Genomic DNA, 17,398 nt, shown 5'->3' with positions numbered 1-17,398 from the left:
CACCATGGTGAGCAGTTAACAGTTGCGTACACCACAGAATTAAAAGATCTCTACAAATAACTTAGATTAATGTACAAGCCTAATGTACAAATATACTTAAGTCATTTTCAGTTATTAGAGATGCTCTGCTGAAAAATGGTTAACTGATTACAAACTTATAGCAGCATTAAATCACATATGACGCACCCAAAGATGTAGTTTAGTGTTTGTTATTGATTAATGAAGTTCATTTCATTGCAGTGCTTCATACATACATACACAACAGGTGCAATGTAAAGTAGCCAATTCACCTACCAACACAGTTTTAGTAGACAGAAACCTACAGGACATGCAATGTAGGAACTATTATCAAACTCAGTGTTCTGTAGGAAAGGTTACGCCCCCAGTGTCATTTGCACAATGCAAGTTAACACCTCAACTTCCTGACTGTTTGGATAATTGACCACATCATTTGTTTTTGTTTTTTATTTTAGCGCTTTTACTTGGCCTGTTAAAACCACAGAGTCTGGAGTTCTTCCTCTACGCTGCTATTTTAATGAAAACTGCCAGCATGTGATGGGAACTTCACTAAATAAATCACTAACCACATATTTAATCTGAAGCTTCATTCTCCATTAGCTAATGAAAGAGCTAGCCTTGCAGACAAACTAAAAACATCAAAGAGTCTGACTGCAAGGCAGTTTCAATTGATTCCCACTGCCATAATGAGTCACCAGGAGGGGTTTATCCCAGCATTATAAAAAGAGTTACCATGTTTCTATACAAAAAGTATCAGTTGAATTTATTCATTCATCTTCAATAACTTCTATATCCTGGTCAAGGTTGAGGCAGATCCAAGCCTCTTCTGGGAACACTGGGCATGAGGCAGGAATACACCCTGGATGGAATACCAATCCATTGCAGAGCACCACACACACATTTGTATACTCACTGACACCTAGGGGCAATTTAGAGCTGCCAATTCACCAACCAGCATGTTTCTGGAAAGTGGGAGAGTCCACAGAAAACCCACACAGACACAGGGAGATCATGCATAGACAATAATTTAATTTCTGGATTGAATCTGGAACCCCTGAGCTGTGAGATGCAATATCATTGTACAGAAAAAACATACAAATTAGTCCCTCATCACAACACACATTCACCCAAAGCCTCCAAATCATGTGCGTCAAACATAAGTACAGCTATCATAGAAAGCATGAATCCTTTGCTTGGAATTTTGGCAATTCAAGTAGTGTTCCACAATAAAAGCATAAACTATGAAAGCTGCGTCACAAATTTTGAAACAAAAGGCAGCTGCCAAATCAAGCATTTTTGGCAAAAATGGCAAATCCTGGAGAGACTGACAACAGAAATGGAAGAAATATAAGCATTTAGTTTTTATCACAACCAGTCAGCAGTCAGACAGGCTAACTTAAATGAAGTAGAGGCGTTTGATAGCATTTCATGGTGTTTCATGGATGAAGAGATCGGGATCTTGAGTGATTCTGATCCTCATCAGGAAGCAGGATTAACATTTTGAGTGACTCTCTGGTTCTATAAGGCATGCCATTGGTGCTTATTGCACACATTTATGAGTTCAGTCTTTTGCTTTTTGGTGAGGTGTGCATCATGATGTTATGAAGCCTTGTTATAACTTTTATACACAGTGTTCATTAGGTTATGTATGTAACTGTGTTTCTACAACTGACTGCCAAGATGATCTAGGACACTTGGGTTGATAAGAGGAGACACAAGAGGAAGAATGTGAAGTTTTGAAGTTTTTGAAGGTTCTTTTTATGTGTGGTGTGTGTGTGTTGGGTAAGGGTCGTGGTCCCAAGGTGACATGTTTGCTAATGGAACACAGCGAGGAAATAAGCACTGAGAATACACAAAACTGCCAGGCTTTCCTTGACTCAAGTCTTAGAACCATGGCTATATATGTATCCTTCCGTTATCTCAGAGTCTCTAGTTAATCTTTTATTATCAGAGCCGCTTAAGAGGTTCATTACAGTGTTCTTTTAGGAAACATAACACTATCTACAAACACACAGCTAGACATACACTATATTGCCAAAAGTATTCGCTCATCTGCCTTGACTCGCATATGAACTTAAGTGACATCCCATTCCTAATCCATAGGGTTCAATATGACGTCGGTCCACCCTTTGCAGCTATAACAGCTTCAACTCTTCTGGGAAGGCTGTCCACAAGGTTTAGGAGTGTGTTTATGGGAATTTTTGACCATTCTTCCAGAAGCGCATTTGTGAGGTCACACACTGATGTTGGACGAGAAGGCCTGGCTCTCAGTCTCCGCTCTAATTCATCCCAAAGGTGTTCTATCGGGTTGAGGTCAGGACTCTGTGCAGGCCAGTCAAGTTCATCCACACCAGACTCATCATGTCTTTATGGACCTTGCTTTGTGCACTGGTGCACAGTCATGTTGGAAGAGGAAGGGGCCAAACTGTTCCCACAAAGTTGGGAGCATGGAATTGTCCAAAATGTCTTGGTATGCTGAAGCATTCAGAGTTCCTTTCACTGGAACTAAGGGGCCAAGCCCAGCTCCTGAAAAACAACCCCACACCATAATCCCCCCTCCACCAAACTTTACACTTGGCACAATGCAGTCAGACAAGTACCGTTCTCCTGGCAACCGCCAAACCCAGATTCGTCCATCAGATTGCCAGATGGAGAAGTGCGATTTGTCACTCCAGAGAACGCGTCTCCACTGCTCTAGAGTCCAGTGGCGGCGTGCTTTACACCACTGCATCCGACGCTTTGCATTGCACTTGGTGATGTATGGCTTGGATGCAGCTGCTCGGCCATGGAAACCCATTCCATGAAGCTCTCTGCGCACTGTTCTTGAGCTAATCTGAAGGCCACATGAAGTTTGGAGGTCTGTAGCGATTGACTCTGCAGAAAGTTGGCGGCCTCTTCGCACTATGCGCCTCAGCATCCGCTGACCCCGCTCCGTCAGTTTACGTGGCCTACCACTTCGTGGCTGAGTTGCTGTCGTTCCCAAACACTTCCACGTTCTTATAATACAGCTGACAGTTGACTGTGGAATATTTAGGAGCGAGGAAATTTCACGACTGGATTTGTTGCACAGGTGGCATCCTATCACAGTTCCACACTGGAATTCACTGAGCTCCTGAGAGCGACCCATTCTTTCACAAATGTTTGTAAAAACAGTCTGCATGCCTAGGTGCTTGATTTTATACACCTGTGGCCATGGAAGTGATTGGAACACCTGATTCTGATTATTTGGATGGGTGAGCGAATACTTTTGGCAATATAGTGTATTACAAAGTGATGGAATACCAGAAAAAGAGCTACTAGAATAGAATCCAAATTTTTTATGGTCTTCCCAAACAGAGTTGTCAAAAATGGCTATATTTTTTAAAATCATATATATATATATATATATATATATATATATATATATATATAAATTGACGTGTTAGAAGCAGGAAAAATAGGCAAGCGTAAAGATTTGAGCGAGTTTGATGAATGGACAAATAGTGATGGCTAGACAACTGGATCAGAGTATCTCCAAAACTGCAGCTCTTGTGGGGTGTTCCTGGTCCACAGTGGTCAGTATCTATCAAAAGTGGTCCCAGGAAGGAACAGTTGTGAACCAGCGACAGGGTCATGGGTGACCAAGGCTTACTGATGCAGGTGGGGAGTGATGGCTGGCCTGTGTGATCCGATCCAACAGATGAGCTACTGTTACTCAAATTGCTGAAGAAGTTAATGCTGCTTCTGACAGAAAGGTCTCAGAATACACAATGCATCACAGTTTGTTTCATTTTGGCAGCAAAAGGGGGGCCAACACAATATTAAGCAAGTGGTCATAATGCCTGATCGGTGTATATATATTTTTGTGACAGATTATAGTTCTGGATAGCATTCAAAGAACACCTAAGGATGCTCTAAAAGGAAAGAGTAATTCCTAGAGTGCCTCATAAGACACTTGATATACCTTATTATTAGAATGAATTATTATTAGAATTATTATTATTATTCTTTCCACAGGTCCATTTCGGCCCCTACCCAGGATTTTTGCACAGCACATATTGTATATATATCGCACTAAAACTACACTTTATTCAGTTTGCTTTGCTTTCACAGGTAGTTCTATTTTAATTCTTTTTTTTTTATGACACAATCAGTCGAAAAGCATTTCTCTACATGTTGTCCTGTGTATGGTTGTGCATAAGACAATATAAACATTTGATGTGTATTTGATGTTAAATAAGATATTGATACTAGTTTTCTACTACTTTGTCCGATGGTTGTACGGAGCAATGATCATCTCGATCAAAGGTCAACTGCAGCATGCTGTTAAACATGCTGTATCCCAGCAGCTGTTCGTGTCCAGTGTGAAGGCCACTTTGATTAGCATGACAGGCCACAGTGCTGCTGTGACTCTCTTGCAAAGTGGGCTGAAATTGAGTAGTAAGAATGTAATAACGACATATTGATATCATTCAGACATATAAACGTAGAACTATAGTGACCAAATCTATTCTGTAGCCAAAGTGCTTATACTAAAAATAATGGTGCAACAAAAACAATCCCCGTTCCATTAAAAGCTTCTTGATTTAGACTACACCTGCAACAGGGTCTTCATAATATGGCTATCTAATTTAAAACAAAACACATCTAAGAATTTGGCACACAGCTATTATTGTGGGCCCAGAAACAAGAGGTCGACTAAGTGTCCTTTGACGCCGTCAAGTGCACAAATTAGGTTTGCTGAGAGCTCATGTTCATTCACTGTTCCAGTTGTATGGTGCGAAAGAGATGAGTCAGCCAGAAAACTCTATCAAGCAGTAGGTGTCTCTGCTGGGACAGATGGTGCAGGCTTACAGGGTCTCAAGGATATCCTGAATCAGATCTCTCCACAGCTGGCTTTGACAGGGTCATGTGAACATGCTGGAGAAAGGATTCCCAACCTTTATTGATCCACCTGCTAATTGAGGATGTTTTTAATGAATCTAGAATATGAACCTATGTTCAGTGGTTAGGTTTTTTAATGCATTTATAATCAATTGTTCTTCATGGTTTCATTGCTTTTGAGAATTCCAATATCCATTACTATTTAAACATATCAGAGCCACTGGAGTATTTAAATATACTGTAGCTGAGAGAAATTTTAAAACTCAGAAAGCATCTATCATGATACAGCTACAGAAATGTTTACAGCTACAGTACATAATACAGCTACAGTACATGTTTGTTACTTCGTTCTCTTTCTCACCTTTCCTATCCTATCCTATCCTGTTCTACCTTCCCCTCTCTCCTCTTCATCTTCTTGCATGAGCGCTGAACATGTCTCTGGACACGTTTCTGTTCGGTGTGACATTGTAAGAGAAGACTGTGCTCTGTGTGTAATCTTCCCCAGCTTCTGCGCTGAACCAGACATGGGTATATAAAGACTGAATTCACCTGCAGCATCTGAATGCCTTCTTCACTTTTCTGTCTGCTCACAGCACAACACCAGGTATTACTTCAAACAGGATGATGAGCATGTGCACTGCAGCAGATGGGAAAGGAGCAGGAGGTATTTCTACTAAAATATGCTGGAAGGTTCCATAGTTAAAGGCCTGTATGCTTTTTATCTCCCTCTGTAATGCCAGGAATTGGCAACAAGTGTGCCAAAATGATTTGCTTATTAAAATATAATATATAATATAACACTAGGACTTAATCTGTGATTTGATACCATCATGGGATTAATCAATAAACATGACTGAGGTTTTTTGAGGGTGCTCATCTTGTTTAAGGTGTAATTAAGGGGGCTTTCACGTCTATTAGCTTGAGTCTGATTTCATTCGTGATTTGGTTTAGTTGCACACTGTTAGAGCATGTAACATCACAAATCCTGTTTCGGAGCAACAGATATGGCTGCCGTGGACTACAACACTTAACAGCTTCTGGCGCTCCCACGTTTTCTCTCCCGACTTTTAATTCAGCTCACCTGTTGCATTGATGTGTTTAGTTCTAATCTTTTGAAGCCCCTTTGTGTCAATATCTCTTCACAAGGTATATGCTCAGTTTCTTTCGATTCATGATGTCACTAAGCCTTTGTATTTCTGCTGTTTTCCACTTTTGGACTTGGATCGTTTTTGGATCTTGTTTACCCTTGGCTTTGGTTTTTTTTTTTTGCCGCTCATTGAACTTTGCATGTTTTTGACTTGTACTGTGAATTATGGTTTGGACTCTACTGTAATCGTTTGTGTTCCATTACTTTTGCATTCCTGGTGTGTTTTTATGTTTCTATTTTTGTTACAGTATTTTTGCATTATCTGTGCCCTGTTGTACTCACTTTCCCTGTGGAACTGTTATGTTTTTTGCACTTGCATGCTACCTCTGTAGTCTGTTTCGTGACAAACAAAAAAGAAAAACAATCTTGGCTGCGTGATGTGTAGGGCTGAAAACATACTTGTATAATTCTCTTATTCATTGGTCAGAATATGCTGAATATGCTGAAAGGAATGGTAAGCAAACTTCTGATGGTGTGCATAGCTAATTAAATTAACATACAGTTTATGCTTATTCTCTCTCTCTCTCTGTTTATTTCTTTTTTTGTGTTCAAATATATTTCTGCAGTGTTATAGCTCAGTTCTTTGGGTCAGTTTTGCAGCTCGATGCACACAATTCAGTTGAGGATTATGACAGTCACACTAGAAATTGCATCTTCTAGTCTTCAAGTCTGAAATGCTGACAACTAAAATAATTAGTTAAACCTGGTTTTAACACACTTTCTACATGCAATTCAGCACTGATTTTAGTACTAATTTAAGCCTAATATACTTTATTAGTACTAATTTAATATATATAAAGTGCTGTATATCTGAGTTTGTTAGCAATCTAGCATGCTTACCATTCTGTCTGAGATGACTTCTAGCCAGCTAGCTAACTCACCAACCATAAATTTAAAAACAAGTTTAAAAGAAATTATAAAAGATATAAAGATATAAAATAAACTCCAGGCTCCTGACTGATTGTCATATCATGCTTTAATTGTATAATTTATAGTTGGGTCAGGAAGTGCATTATAAAATATCTTGCTTGCATAATACTAAAGAAAATGCTTCCTCTGTACTTAATGGAGTGTGGTGTAATGTACTATCTATGATTTATAATGACTTTTCTTAATGACTTTTCACTTGTGGCATTGACTTAAAACATGTGTATTTGTTCTGAGTCAGAACTGCTGCAATGATAACAATCAAGATACCCTAAAGAAGTTTACAGTAATGTAGATACTGAATAAACTACTATCGTCTGGTTAATTATTTTCTGCTCAGATTCATGTGCATTAGGAGTGAACTCTATTCCCACACTACATCAGTCAACATGCCTAAAGCTCTTTTGTTAAAGTTTAGGTTAATTTATCTGTAGCCTATTTACTATGAATATGAGGACATTGATTATTTCCAAAATGTCCCCGAGACATATCAGTTTGAACCAGAATATACAGCTGAAGTATTGCAGCAGATTGATGTAGTGAGAGCCAGAAGGGAATGAAAGACTGAACTGGCCTTTGCACGGGAAGAACAGCTCAGGGTGGATGGAAATTGATGATGTCTGTGCCAAGCGAAATTGAATGTCTGTGTTGCCATGATTGTTAATTTACAGTGCCACTTATTCAGGGACTTGATGTGTCTGGGGGTGAGACGGTGTCAGTACTATGCATCATTGACGGTGAAGACTTTGAGGCCCATAATGTTCATGCAGTCTCAAGTACTGTTTTCCAGACTGCCTAAATCTAATTTGTAGAAACAGACAAAACCAGATGGACATCATGGCTAGATGAGTAAATGATTTGGACTAATAGGGTTTCCATCAGTCAGTATGTTTTAGTCAAACTTAGGCAATGTACAGTTTTCTTTAGCTCCTCTGATGATTGCGAACATACATCACATTCAAATTTGTTAAAACACCAAAAAACAGAACTATGTCTATGCTAGCTATGCAGTCACATGATTTGTTCTAGCTGTTCTAGCCTCCATATTTGGAACTGGATATCTGTCTTTAGTGCACAATGTACAGGTGAAAGAAGGCAAAAAAAATTACTGGTATTATTATTGGTAAAGCTGATAAGATTTTTGAATGATATAAATAGCTGATTGTAGCAGAATGAATGAATCAATCAATGAATCAAATTTGTAGGGCTGTTATAAACCTATCTGATATTGATTTTGTCCGAAATTTACATCACATTAGACACATTAGTCCTGCAGTTGTCATCAAGTGTCAGTGATTTCATAACATTACCTAAGAAGTAACTGCCCTAATAGCAAATGAATAATGGTCTAAAGTTGGCTCATACTTTCTACTTTATTTGAATTTTGGCTCAGAATTAAAACATCACACTGTACTGTAGTACAAGTACTGGTTACATTTTTTGGCATAGCTTCCAAATGCCATTGAAAACACTTTAATTGTGGCTCTTTACACCTGGGGAACTTCTGGCATATATATTTATTTGCTTAAAATAAAACAAACTTGGCTTGGAATCCTCTGCTTCCGGCCCAATTATTTTGCTATTACCCCCCGATACTTGTACTGTACATGTTAGATGTTTGTTGTTTTTATTTATGTTTTCACTATTTTGTTTGTTAGGTAGCAAAACCTTAGCAAGCCTAAATATTATGATGTTTATCTTCATGTCATATCTTCATGATTTATTTTTTTGCCACATTGCCCACCCCTTACAATGGGTTAAGTCTTAAAATATACTCCACAAGACATTATTTGCTTCTCAATGAATTTTGCAAAATAAAATTATTTATTTATTTATTTTTAAATCTGTGGATTCATATTTAAAAAGGCTGAGCTGTAATGGCATTCATCCTCAGGTGAACAGCACATGGAATATGCTGTGCAAATGCAATATTAATTATGCAAACCTTTGAATCATGTTTTACAGGAGTAATGCATTGATTCATATTCATATAAGGCCAATAGGTCAAATTCCTTTTGGTGCATGGGAGCAATTCATTTTAAGAATGCTCTTGGATCAGGTTTTAATCTTTCTCTTAAGAGAATATAGAACTATTCAGCAATGATGACAAAATCTGAGAAACCTTCATGTTCCCATACTAAAAAAAAGAAGCAATAAATCCAATTAAATTAATTTCATTCTTGAAACCGATTTGTCATAATATGTTTTTAATAATTGTTAATAATAAACTCTGAGAGTAGTAGCTGCTACGCAAATGTTTATGTTGATGCATTTGTTCTAATACATGATCATTTATTTACATTACCATCAAATTACACAGCAGGTTGTATGGTATTTATAAAAGATTTGCTGATATAGTAAGGTTTTCTGTAAGGACAATTTTAAAAGCATTTTATAAATGGTCTCCAGTGCCAGAACTTTTCAACAGAGGTTATGCTGTAAGTCTGATGACTTGGGAAATTCTTAATTTTTCTCCATAATAATTCTTTGCGTTTCTTAGTAAAAGAAAGGCAAGCTGCATTTCTGGGAAAAAAAACATATAGACCGATATTAGAATAATGTTTACAGCTGCTATAATGTCACATTATCTGTAACTATAAACAGATAAAATTATGACGTTTCATTCTTTAATCACTAGAATATGTTTAGAGCAAATTGCTATGGTATAAAGGGAAAAAAATACCTCCTGAAAAACTACATTTGGGATACTGAAAATCTTACACCGCTCTAACCAGCGTTGATTTACAGATCATTGGTTTTCTTTGGGGCTGTGTGCCTCGGTGGGTATATCCACTGCAAAAACAGACTGCATCACATCAGTAATTTCATGCAGAGGGGCCCACAGGTGTGTATGAGGGACTGCATGCTGCTGCTGACATTGCATACCTGCAAGCCTCCCATGTGGGAGGAGAAGAGATGAGAATGAAGGAGAACAGGGAAGAGGAGGAGGAGGAGGAGGAAGAGGAGGAGGAGGACGAACAGAAAACAGAGAGGAGGAGCTACTGGCAGATTCAAAACTAGGACACTGCAGAGTGTGTGTGTGTGTGTGTAAGAGAGATAGAGAGAGAGAGAGAGAGAGAGAGAGAGAGATAGAGAGAGAGAGAGAGAGAGAGGTGGCTGGAATGGCTGAAAAAAGATACTGTCCCTGTGACATATCAGATATAGCTGATAGAAGATGTTGCCTGATTTTCTGCTGTCTCCTCCTTTAAAGGTTGGGGCAGAATAAAAGGGCATTACTGATCCTTTGACATATTCATATGGCATTTACTGCTAAAAGTGTACTACTGAAAACTCTCAACCCTAAACCTATCAGAAGCCAAAAAGTAATTCTGCAATTCGTTGGCATTTATCAACTCATTTTACTGACACAAATCAGATTTACTGAGTTTAAAGCTAAGATGATTGACAAGTTATGCTTGGGGACCCTGAAAATGTCTAAAGCAACCTAGACCTCTGCAACTCCAGGTGAAAGTACATAAAACATCATGTCTGATAAAGACTTCATTTTAGCATTATATTATTGAAATTTGCATGTATTCTGACATCTACGCTTGTTTTTCTGTCTGTAATTCATCATTTAATGCCTAGGACACATCCACATTGAACAATAGTCAGTATTAATGTGGGCTGGTGGTAAACATACATACTGAAACCTGGAGTAGCCACAGAGCAAGGAGCAAAAACTGCAACTGATATACATACCTGTACATACACTGCATAATACAATGTATGTGTAAAGACATAAAACACATGCTGCATTACAATTTGGGACAGTAACACCTTGCCTGACACCCAACCACCCAGACTACACCTCAGCACTACACACTAACACTCACGCTCCCTCATGTCCCTCACTCCCTCAATAATTGGAAAGCCTTTGTGAGTTTCTTGCTAAAAGGTCAAACTACACATTCATCTCTTATTAACTTCAGGGAGCAAAAAAGAAAGGCTGGTAAGAAAGCAATTGTTTGTACCTGTTCTCCATCCATCCACTGGATAGTTTCTGTTCCACTTATCCTGCACAGGTTCACAGGAAACCTGGAGCCTATCTCAGGGGACTCAGACCCTCTAGACAAAACACCAACTCATCACAGGGAACAATGCTAAACACTCACTCACCCATTCACACACTACAGACAATTTAGAGATGCCAAACACACAGAGAAGCTACAACACATGCCTATGGATTAGACAAGAGTACCCTAAAGCATAGAGAGTACATCTAAACTTAACACACACAGCATGGAGGTGGGAATTGTACCCCTAACCCTAAAGCGATATGGCAAACATGTTAACCACTGTGCCCACTATAGCTGCTATAATGTAAGCAATAAAAGAAGCTTGTTTCACAGACATCCTACAACAAAAATCATAACTACAAATGGATTACAAAATTACGACGCCTTGTTCCTTAATGAATAAAAAGTGGTTTGTGTTGACAAACTACAACAAAGTTGCATCACAATACTCCAGTCATTTTCCTATAATTGGTTCCTTAATTATTAGAGTTTTTAGATTCAGAATAAGCATGGCTTATATCTAAAAACTTATCAATATAGTTGATATTGATAAGTTTTTAGAATCTAACAACTCTAATAATTAAGGATAGTTATAACTATAATTATAATTATAGTTATAATATATTAATAATTAATTAGTCAAATGATTTTGGGGTGGGAAGGAGGAAAAGGTTTCACCATATCATCTGTCCTTACAAAGTAAGATATAAATATTTTTAATATACATTTTTTTTTACTAAATCAGGTATTATTCTAGGTAAGCTAACTAGGGCTCACACTGGCTGAAACAGTTCACTGCTGTCATGGTGCAGGTAGATAAATCCAAAATCATGTAGTTTTATTTAAAAAAAAAATAGTAGAAACCAATTGGAAAGGGAATACTCTAAAAGGCTAAATGGCCGTCAACTAAACAAGACTAAAGATGCAGGTATGCAGGCTGTGGTGAAAACTACAAAAAGTAATCATTTTAGTTCTTGGTTTATTTAAAGGGAGTAGTTTGGTTGCAAACAATTTGAATTTTGATTGACTGAAGTTCATCTGATGACGTTCTGGCTTAAAGAGCATGGAAGTTCAGAGATTGCAGACTTAATACATGTAAGTGTGAGAAATACAAAAAATATCATTTTGTCTAGTGCAGCTATCACTTACTCAGCTGTAACTGTCTCCTGGTTTAAGCATCTAGCAACTAAGGCATTTCGTGGGATGAATAAAAAAGATTTCCCTTGTAGTGTGTGAGGAGGCCCTTTTGGGTGAACAAGTTCACACACACACACACACACACACACACACTTTTTGCTCCAGCCAAACAAGACGCTGGCTGCCACCCTTCCTGAGGGAATGAGTACACCGCAGTTCCTCCCCAGGAATCACAAAAACACCAGCAACAACACATGAATGAGAGTGTGGCCTCCAAATACACAACCAGTGAGGTCACTGTGAGCCAAAGCTAAGTCACAAACCTTCCCTCTGACATACTCACACATATCCTCTGCAGGAAATAGCAATTTTCTTCCCAGTAGGAGTGAACCTCAGTATATTTCAAATGAGCAGGGACATGTGTGATGGGAAACACTAAATGCAGAATTACAATTATACAAAAGTCAGTTCTGGTCCACTAATTTGATTGGAGGAGCGGTGTTCCAAAAGTGTTTATATTTAGTATAACTGCACTGAGACGTTTAACTCTTTGTATCACTCCATCTGCGTTCGCCACGTAAAAAAAAAATTCCCATTCTAGCAACAGTCCCACTGAAACAGTACTACAGTAGAGTTAGCGACATCATCAGAGACCTTGGCAAACATTTTTCAACTTCTGCCTTGAAATATTAAAGCTCATCAGATATAAAAGTAAGAAGGGAAGCCAGTTTCACCAGAAGCATCTATAAAGGGAATGTACAAATCATTGTGAGCTAGCCAGCTATCAGTGAGTTGTGGATCGATATCTCTTCTCAGAGTAAAAATAAGCAAATTATTTATACTGTATCTGAAAAGTCAGTTATGTTCTATAGCTAGCTGTTGTATAAAAGCAATATCGCTACAATTCGTTACACCGTTATACTGAATATCGGCATGGATGTGATTGAGATGCAAGCACAAGGCCTCATATTCAATATAACTGCACTCTTGCTTGTGTTATATTGCTTAAACATTTAGCAGCACACCCACATCCTATTTGGGTAATCTGAGAAATCCCATAAATAATTTCTAGCACAATAACAGTTTGCACCTCTTGTGTAATTATACTCAGAATACGTGTGATATTATGCAGCGACTGAATCTGCCACTGTGGGTCTGGATGTGCTTCATCCAATCAGAAGAGCTGGAGGCTCATGAACCTACACAGGGCTAACGATCAGAAGAAAATGACCAGAATACAGCATCACTCATTACAAACACAGTAATGTTTCACCCACCATTACATCAGGTTTCTTCCTCCTCTGTATGCAACCTAATGAGCATAATACAAGGCTGAGGTGCTAATGGATAAAATGCCAGTGAGGGTCTGAATGGCATAATGTCAGCTCCAGAATTATTGTCACCCTTTGTAAAGATGGGTAAAAAGAAAAAAAGGAAAAATGTCTTTGTGGTTAATAAGCTCGGAGAGAAATCCAACCTATAAATAGGGGTGTGTGATGTGACAAAAAAAATCACAATTCTCAAAGGCTGAAATACACAGTATACATATATAGTTTTGCTCACTTTATAATTGCTACAAATATATCCATTTTTTATTAAACAAAATCATTTTTTATTTATTAAAAATGTCCCCTGAAATGGATGTGACATAATTTATCATGATATCAATATAATATTGTCATATAACCCATCCCTAGCTATAACTGGAGTAAATTTATTTCCTGATTAACCAAAACCTAGGGTGCTGATAATCTGGAGTGGACTGTATGTATATGTATATGTATAATATATACATGTATGTATAATAGATAATATTTGCTACAGCTCTGAAAGACTCTCAAGGTCATATTTACAAAGGGCAAGGACAGAACCAGGGTGTCAGTTATATAAATAGTTCTTATGAAGAGATGTCTCTGTGTCAGTGATATGCAGTAAATGGGTAGCGTCAGCTCTAATTCCCACACTAATCTCAGCTCTCCCAGACTTGACCTTTTTATTAACGAGCCTGGTCAGTTTGCTGTTTAAAGAACATGTTGTTGCTCATTACTGTGCTGCTGTGAACAGAGTGCCCCAGCGGGCCAACGCCATCGCTCCCTGGACCCAGCGACAGAAACGGGGAGAATACTAATCAAGATACAAGAAAAAAAAAAAAAGTTCTGTAATTTGACTACCTAGCTCATGCACAGCAGGATGTTCAGATCATGACCCACAATGCTGTGTGGTATAATCCCCCAGCATGCCAGAGGCTGGCGCAGAGCACACCTGGTCCCACGCACCCCATCCTGAATAGAACACTTCTTCCTTTCCACAACAGCTCAGGCGGGGGAGGTGTGAAACACAAACCAAACACGGAAGGATCAAGCAAGACAGCACTGATGCATGGTTTGGCATCCATAAGAACAATTTAGAATGATTCTCCATAGGAAGAAATCACAAAATTGATGGAGAATTGAAAAGGATGCTGCAGTCTTGAGCATCTCCATCAAGACTGAGATTCCTTCCTTACTTTTCTTTTCCATCTTTAAACAGATTAATATTGAGTATTCAGTAAAATATGACCTAAAAATGCCTGAGACACTATGCTGATGGACGTTCTGTACCCGACCCCTCCTCCCCACCCCCCCCAACACTGACTGCGTGATGTGATGGAAACGTTGCGTCTCTTCCATTTTCTCGCCTCTAGCCCGTGTTGCCAGATTGACCATAACCCCTTCGCATAAGCACTATTAATAATCACGCTGGAAAACACAAACTTAATGCGGGATAGTAGATGTCAAGCTACCTGGTCACACTCCATCTTAGTTCGTAGTCATCTGCTTGGGCATTTAAGTAGTGATTACACTGGAAACAGCCACAACTATCTGGCAACCATGCCTCACGTCGCATCCACTGCGTCCGTCTGCATCAGATGGAGGACAGCTGACGCCGAGCGCATTACAGCTCTGTGGCGCTCTATCCATGGCTCAAAATAACTGAAGCATAAAGGAGCATTACACTTGGATGTGTGTAGCTATTGCTTTACACTTTCGAGAAATTTTTTTGTGCTTTTGTATCTGATTTTTTTTGTTTTTGGAAGATCTTTGAGGTCACTGCGCATCTGCATTATCCGAAACACCCAGGAAAACACAAACACGAAAAAATACACCATGCCGTATTATTATTATTGTTATTATTATTATTATTTTTAAAGCGGTCCCACAGAGACGCGTGCTCCAGCTCCAGCTCCAGCTCCAGCATTGCGTAATCACTAATACCGGTTTGAATGTGAATTAGATCCGCTCAGGCAAAAAAGACCGGTTCCTGTTCAAAGTTGCATGCAATCATTTTTCGTTTATATGAAGACCAAAAAAAATGGATCAGCTGTAAGAAAAGCATTCTTACCTGCCAACAGTCTGGTTGGCGAGCTGTCGCATTCGGTTGAATTGTTTCTTCATTTTCTATATATGTATAGATATTTTTTTCTGTGGGGTTAACAGCTCCAGCTAAAAAGATTCCGCATTTCTCTCAGAATAATGGCCCGTATTCCGGCACGGCTCACAGCGACAGCTACATTGTCCCAGACCTTCTCTTTCATTGCCAATGGAGAGAAAATACAAATGGTCTATTTCAGTGCATTTTCCTCTGCGTTAGGCTGCTCCCCGTCAGGAGATGCTGGGCAATTCTCCACGATGGGCAAAGCGGCAGCGTAAAACGTCAGGCAGCCGCTACGCCCCGGTGCACTATGGGAAAGGTAGTTTTTCCTACTATGTAGTAATATGTTTCCTGCATGCAGTCTGCATAACTTGCAACGAGACAGCTTATCTCATCTTTAACCATCTTTATCTTTATGCAGGTGGGCTTGTGGGATATATGTCACAGTAAGGGCATCAGTGTGGGGAATCAAGGGCAAGCTCATCAAGACGAAACATGAGCACTGATGTTTAATGTAGGCTACAAAATTCCAGGAGCTGAAGCCACAAGCAGAACCGCTACTTTATCAGCTACGACGACACTGCCACCTTGTGGTCAGATTTATTATTCATACAAAAAAAACCCCCACAACAATATTACAAACAGTGTATCTATACAGATAAATAATAAGACAGACAGACAGACAGGTAGGTGGATAGATAGATAGATAGATAGATAGATAGATAGATAGATAGATAGATAGATAGATAGATAGATAGATAGATAGATAGATAGATAGATAGATAGACAGGTTAGATAGATAGATAGATAGATAGATAGATAGATAGATAGATAGATAGATAGATAGATAGATAGATAGATAGACAGGTTAGATAGATAGATAGATAGATAGATAGATAGATAGATAGATAGATAGATAGATAGATAGATAGATAGATAGATAGATAGACAGGTTAGATAGATAGGTTAGATAGATAGATAGATAGATAGATAGATAGATAGATAGATAGATAGATAGATAGACAGACAGACAGATAGATAGATAGATAGATAGATAGATAGATAGATAGATAGATAGATAGATAGATAGATAGATAGACAGACAGACAGATAGACAGATAGATAGATAGATAGATAGATAGATAGATAGATAGATAGATAGATAGATAAACAGACATTTTAGATATCAATCATGAATATAGACAATTCATAAACAAGAATTAATTTAACTATAATTCATTAAAGCTGCGTGCAAAAGTTTTAATTTAAATTTATTCTTTAAATTGTTGAATTTAATTTAATCTTTGCACTTCTGACATGTTGCCTTAACGTCGATTGTCCACCAGGTGGCAATATTTCCTTAATTACGCAGTGCGCTCACTTTAACGCAGAGGAAAATGATCTAAGTCCAGTTTTTAATTTATAAACTCTTGTCACTAATGTGATGTCATCAGTCTTATTCCTTCTATGCTTTCAATTAAAGGAACAAAATGGGTTATAAACCTAAAAGTACAGACAATGAAGATTCAATTAATGTGCCTCTTCTATTTTAACTTTCTATGTTCATAGTTTATTTGGCTAATTGTTTTTTTTTTTTTTGCAATGCATGTAATTGGGCAGCACAATGTTATAATAAAATAAAATTACAAAAATTTTATACATCCTCCGTCGGTGATTGAATGAAACATTTAAAGTCCTCATAAACATGATTTTTCAAATGATTAAAACACTTTGTAATACTAAAGATATAAATATATAGGATGCTACTTCTGCCCTTCAGTTATTTTAAAAAGTTATGTTGATCAAAATAACATGGTCTTGCTGCAATATTCATATATCTTCTGCTTTAATGAAATAGATTAAAATGAGCTTCATT

The 17,398-nt window shown here is 38.1% G+C and overlaps 1 protein-coding gene across 22 annotated transcripts in view; it reads right to left on the bottom strand.

Moving 5' to 3' along the window:
- Positions 1-15,802, bottom strand: part of arhgap44a (Rho GTPase activating protein 44a) — a 40,785-nt gene extending 24,983 nt beyond the window's left edge. For 11 of the 22 annotated variants that reach the window (XM_058413703.1, XM_058413710.1, XM_058413718.1 and 8 more), the window contains exon 1: positions 15,493-15,800. In XM_058413703.1, coding sequence (XP_058269686.1) covers positions 15,493-15,545 — 53 coding nt within the window. In that variant the 5' untranslated portion in view covers positions 15,546-15,800. Of the gene's footprint in view, positions 1-15,492 lie in introns of all 22 variants that reach the window. The other 11 variants (XM_058413694.1, XM_058413623.1, XM_058413641.1 and 8 more) reach the window with 2 other exon arrangements.
- Positions 15,803-17,398: the final 1,596 nt, after the last annotated feature.

This window comes from Hemibagrus wyckioides, linkage group LG02, assembly GCF_019097595.1.
Source record: "Hemibagrus wyckioides isolate EC202008001 linkage group LG02, SWU_Hwy_1.0, whole genome shotgun sequence".
Taxonomy (NCBI): domain Eukaryota; kingdom Metazoa; phylum Chordata; class Actinopteri; order Siluriformes; family Bagridae; genus Hemibagrus; species Hemibagrus wyckioides.
This window is presented reverse-complemented; position numbering and strand designations above follow the sequence as displayed.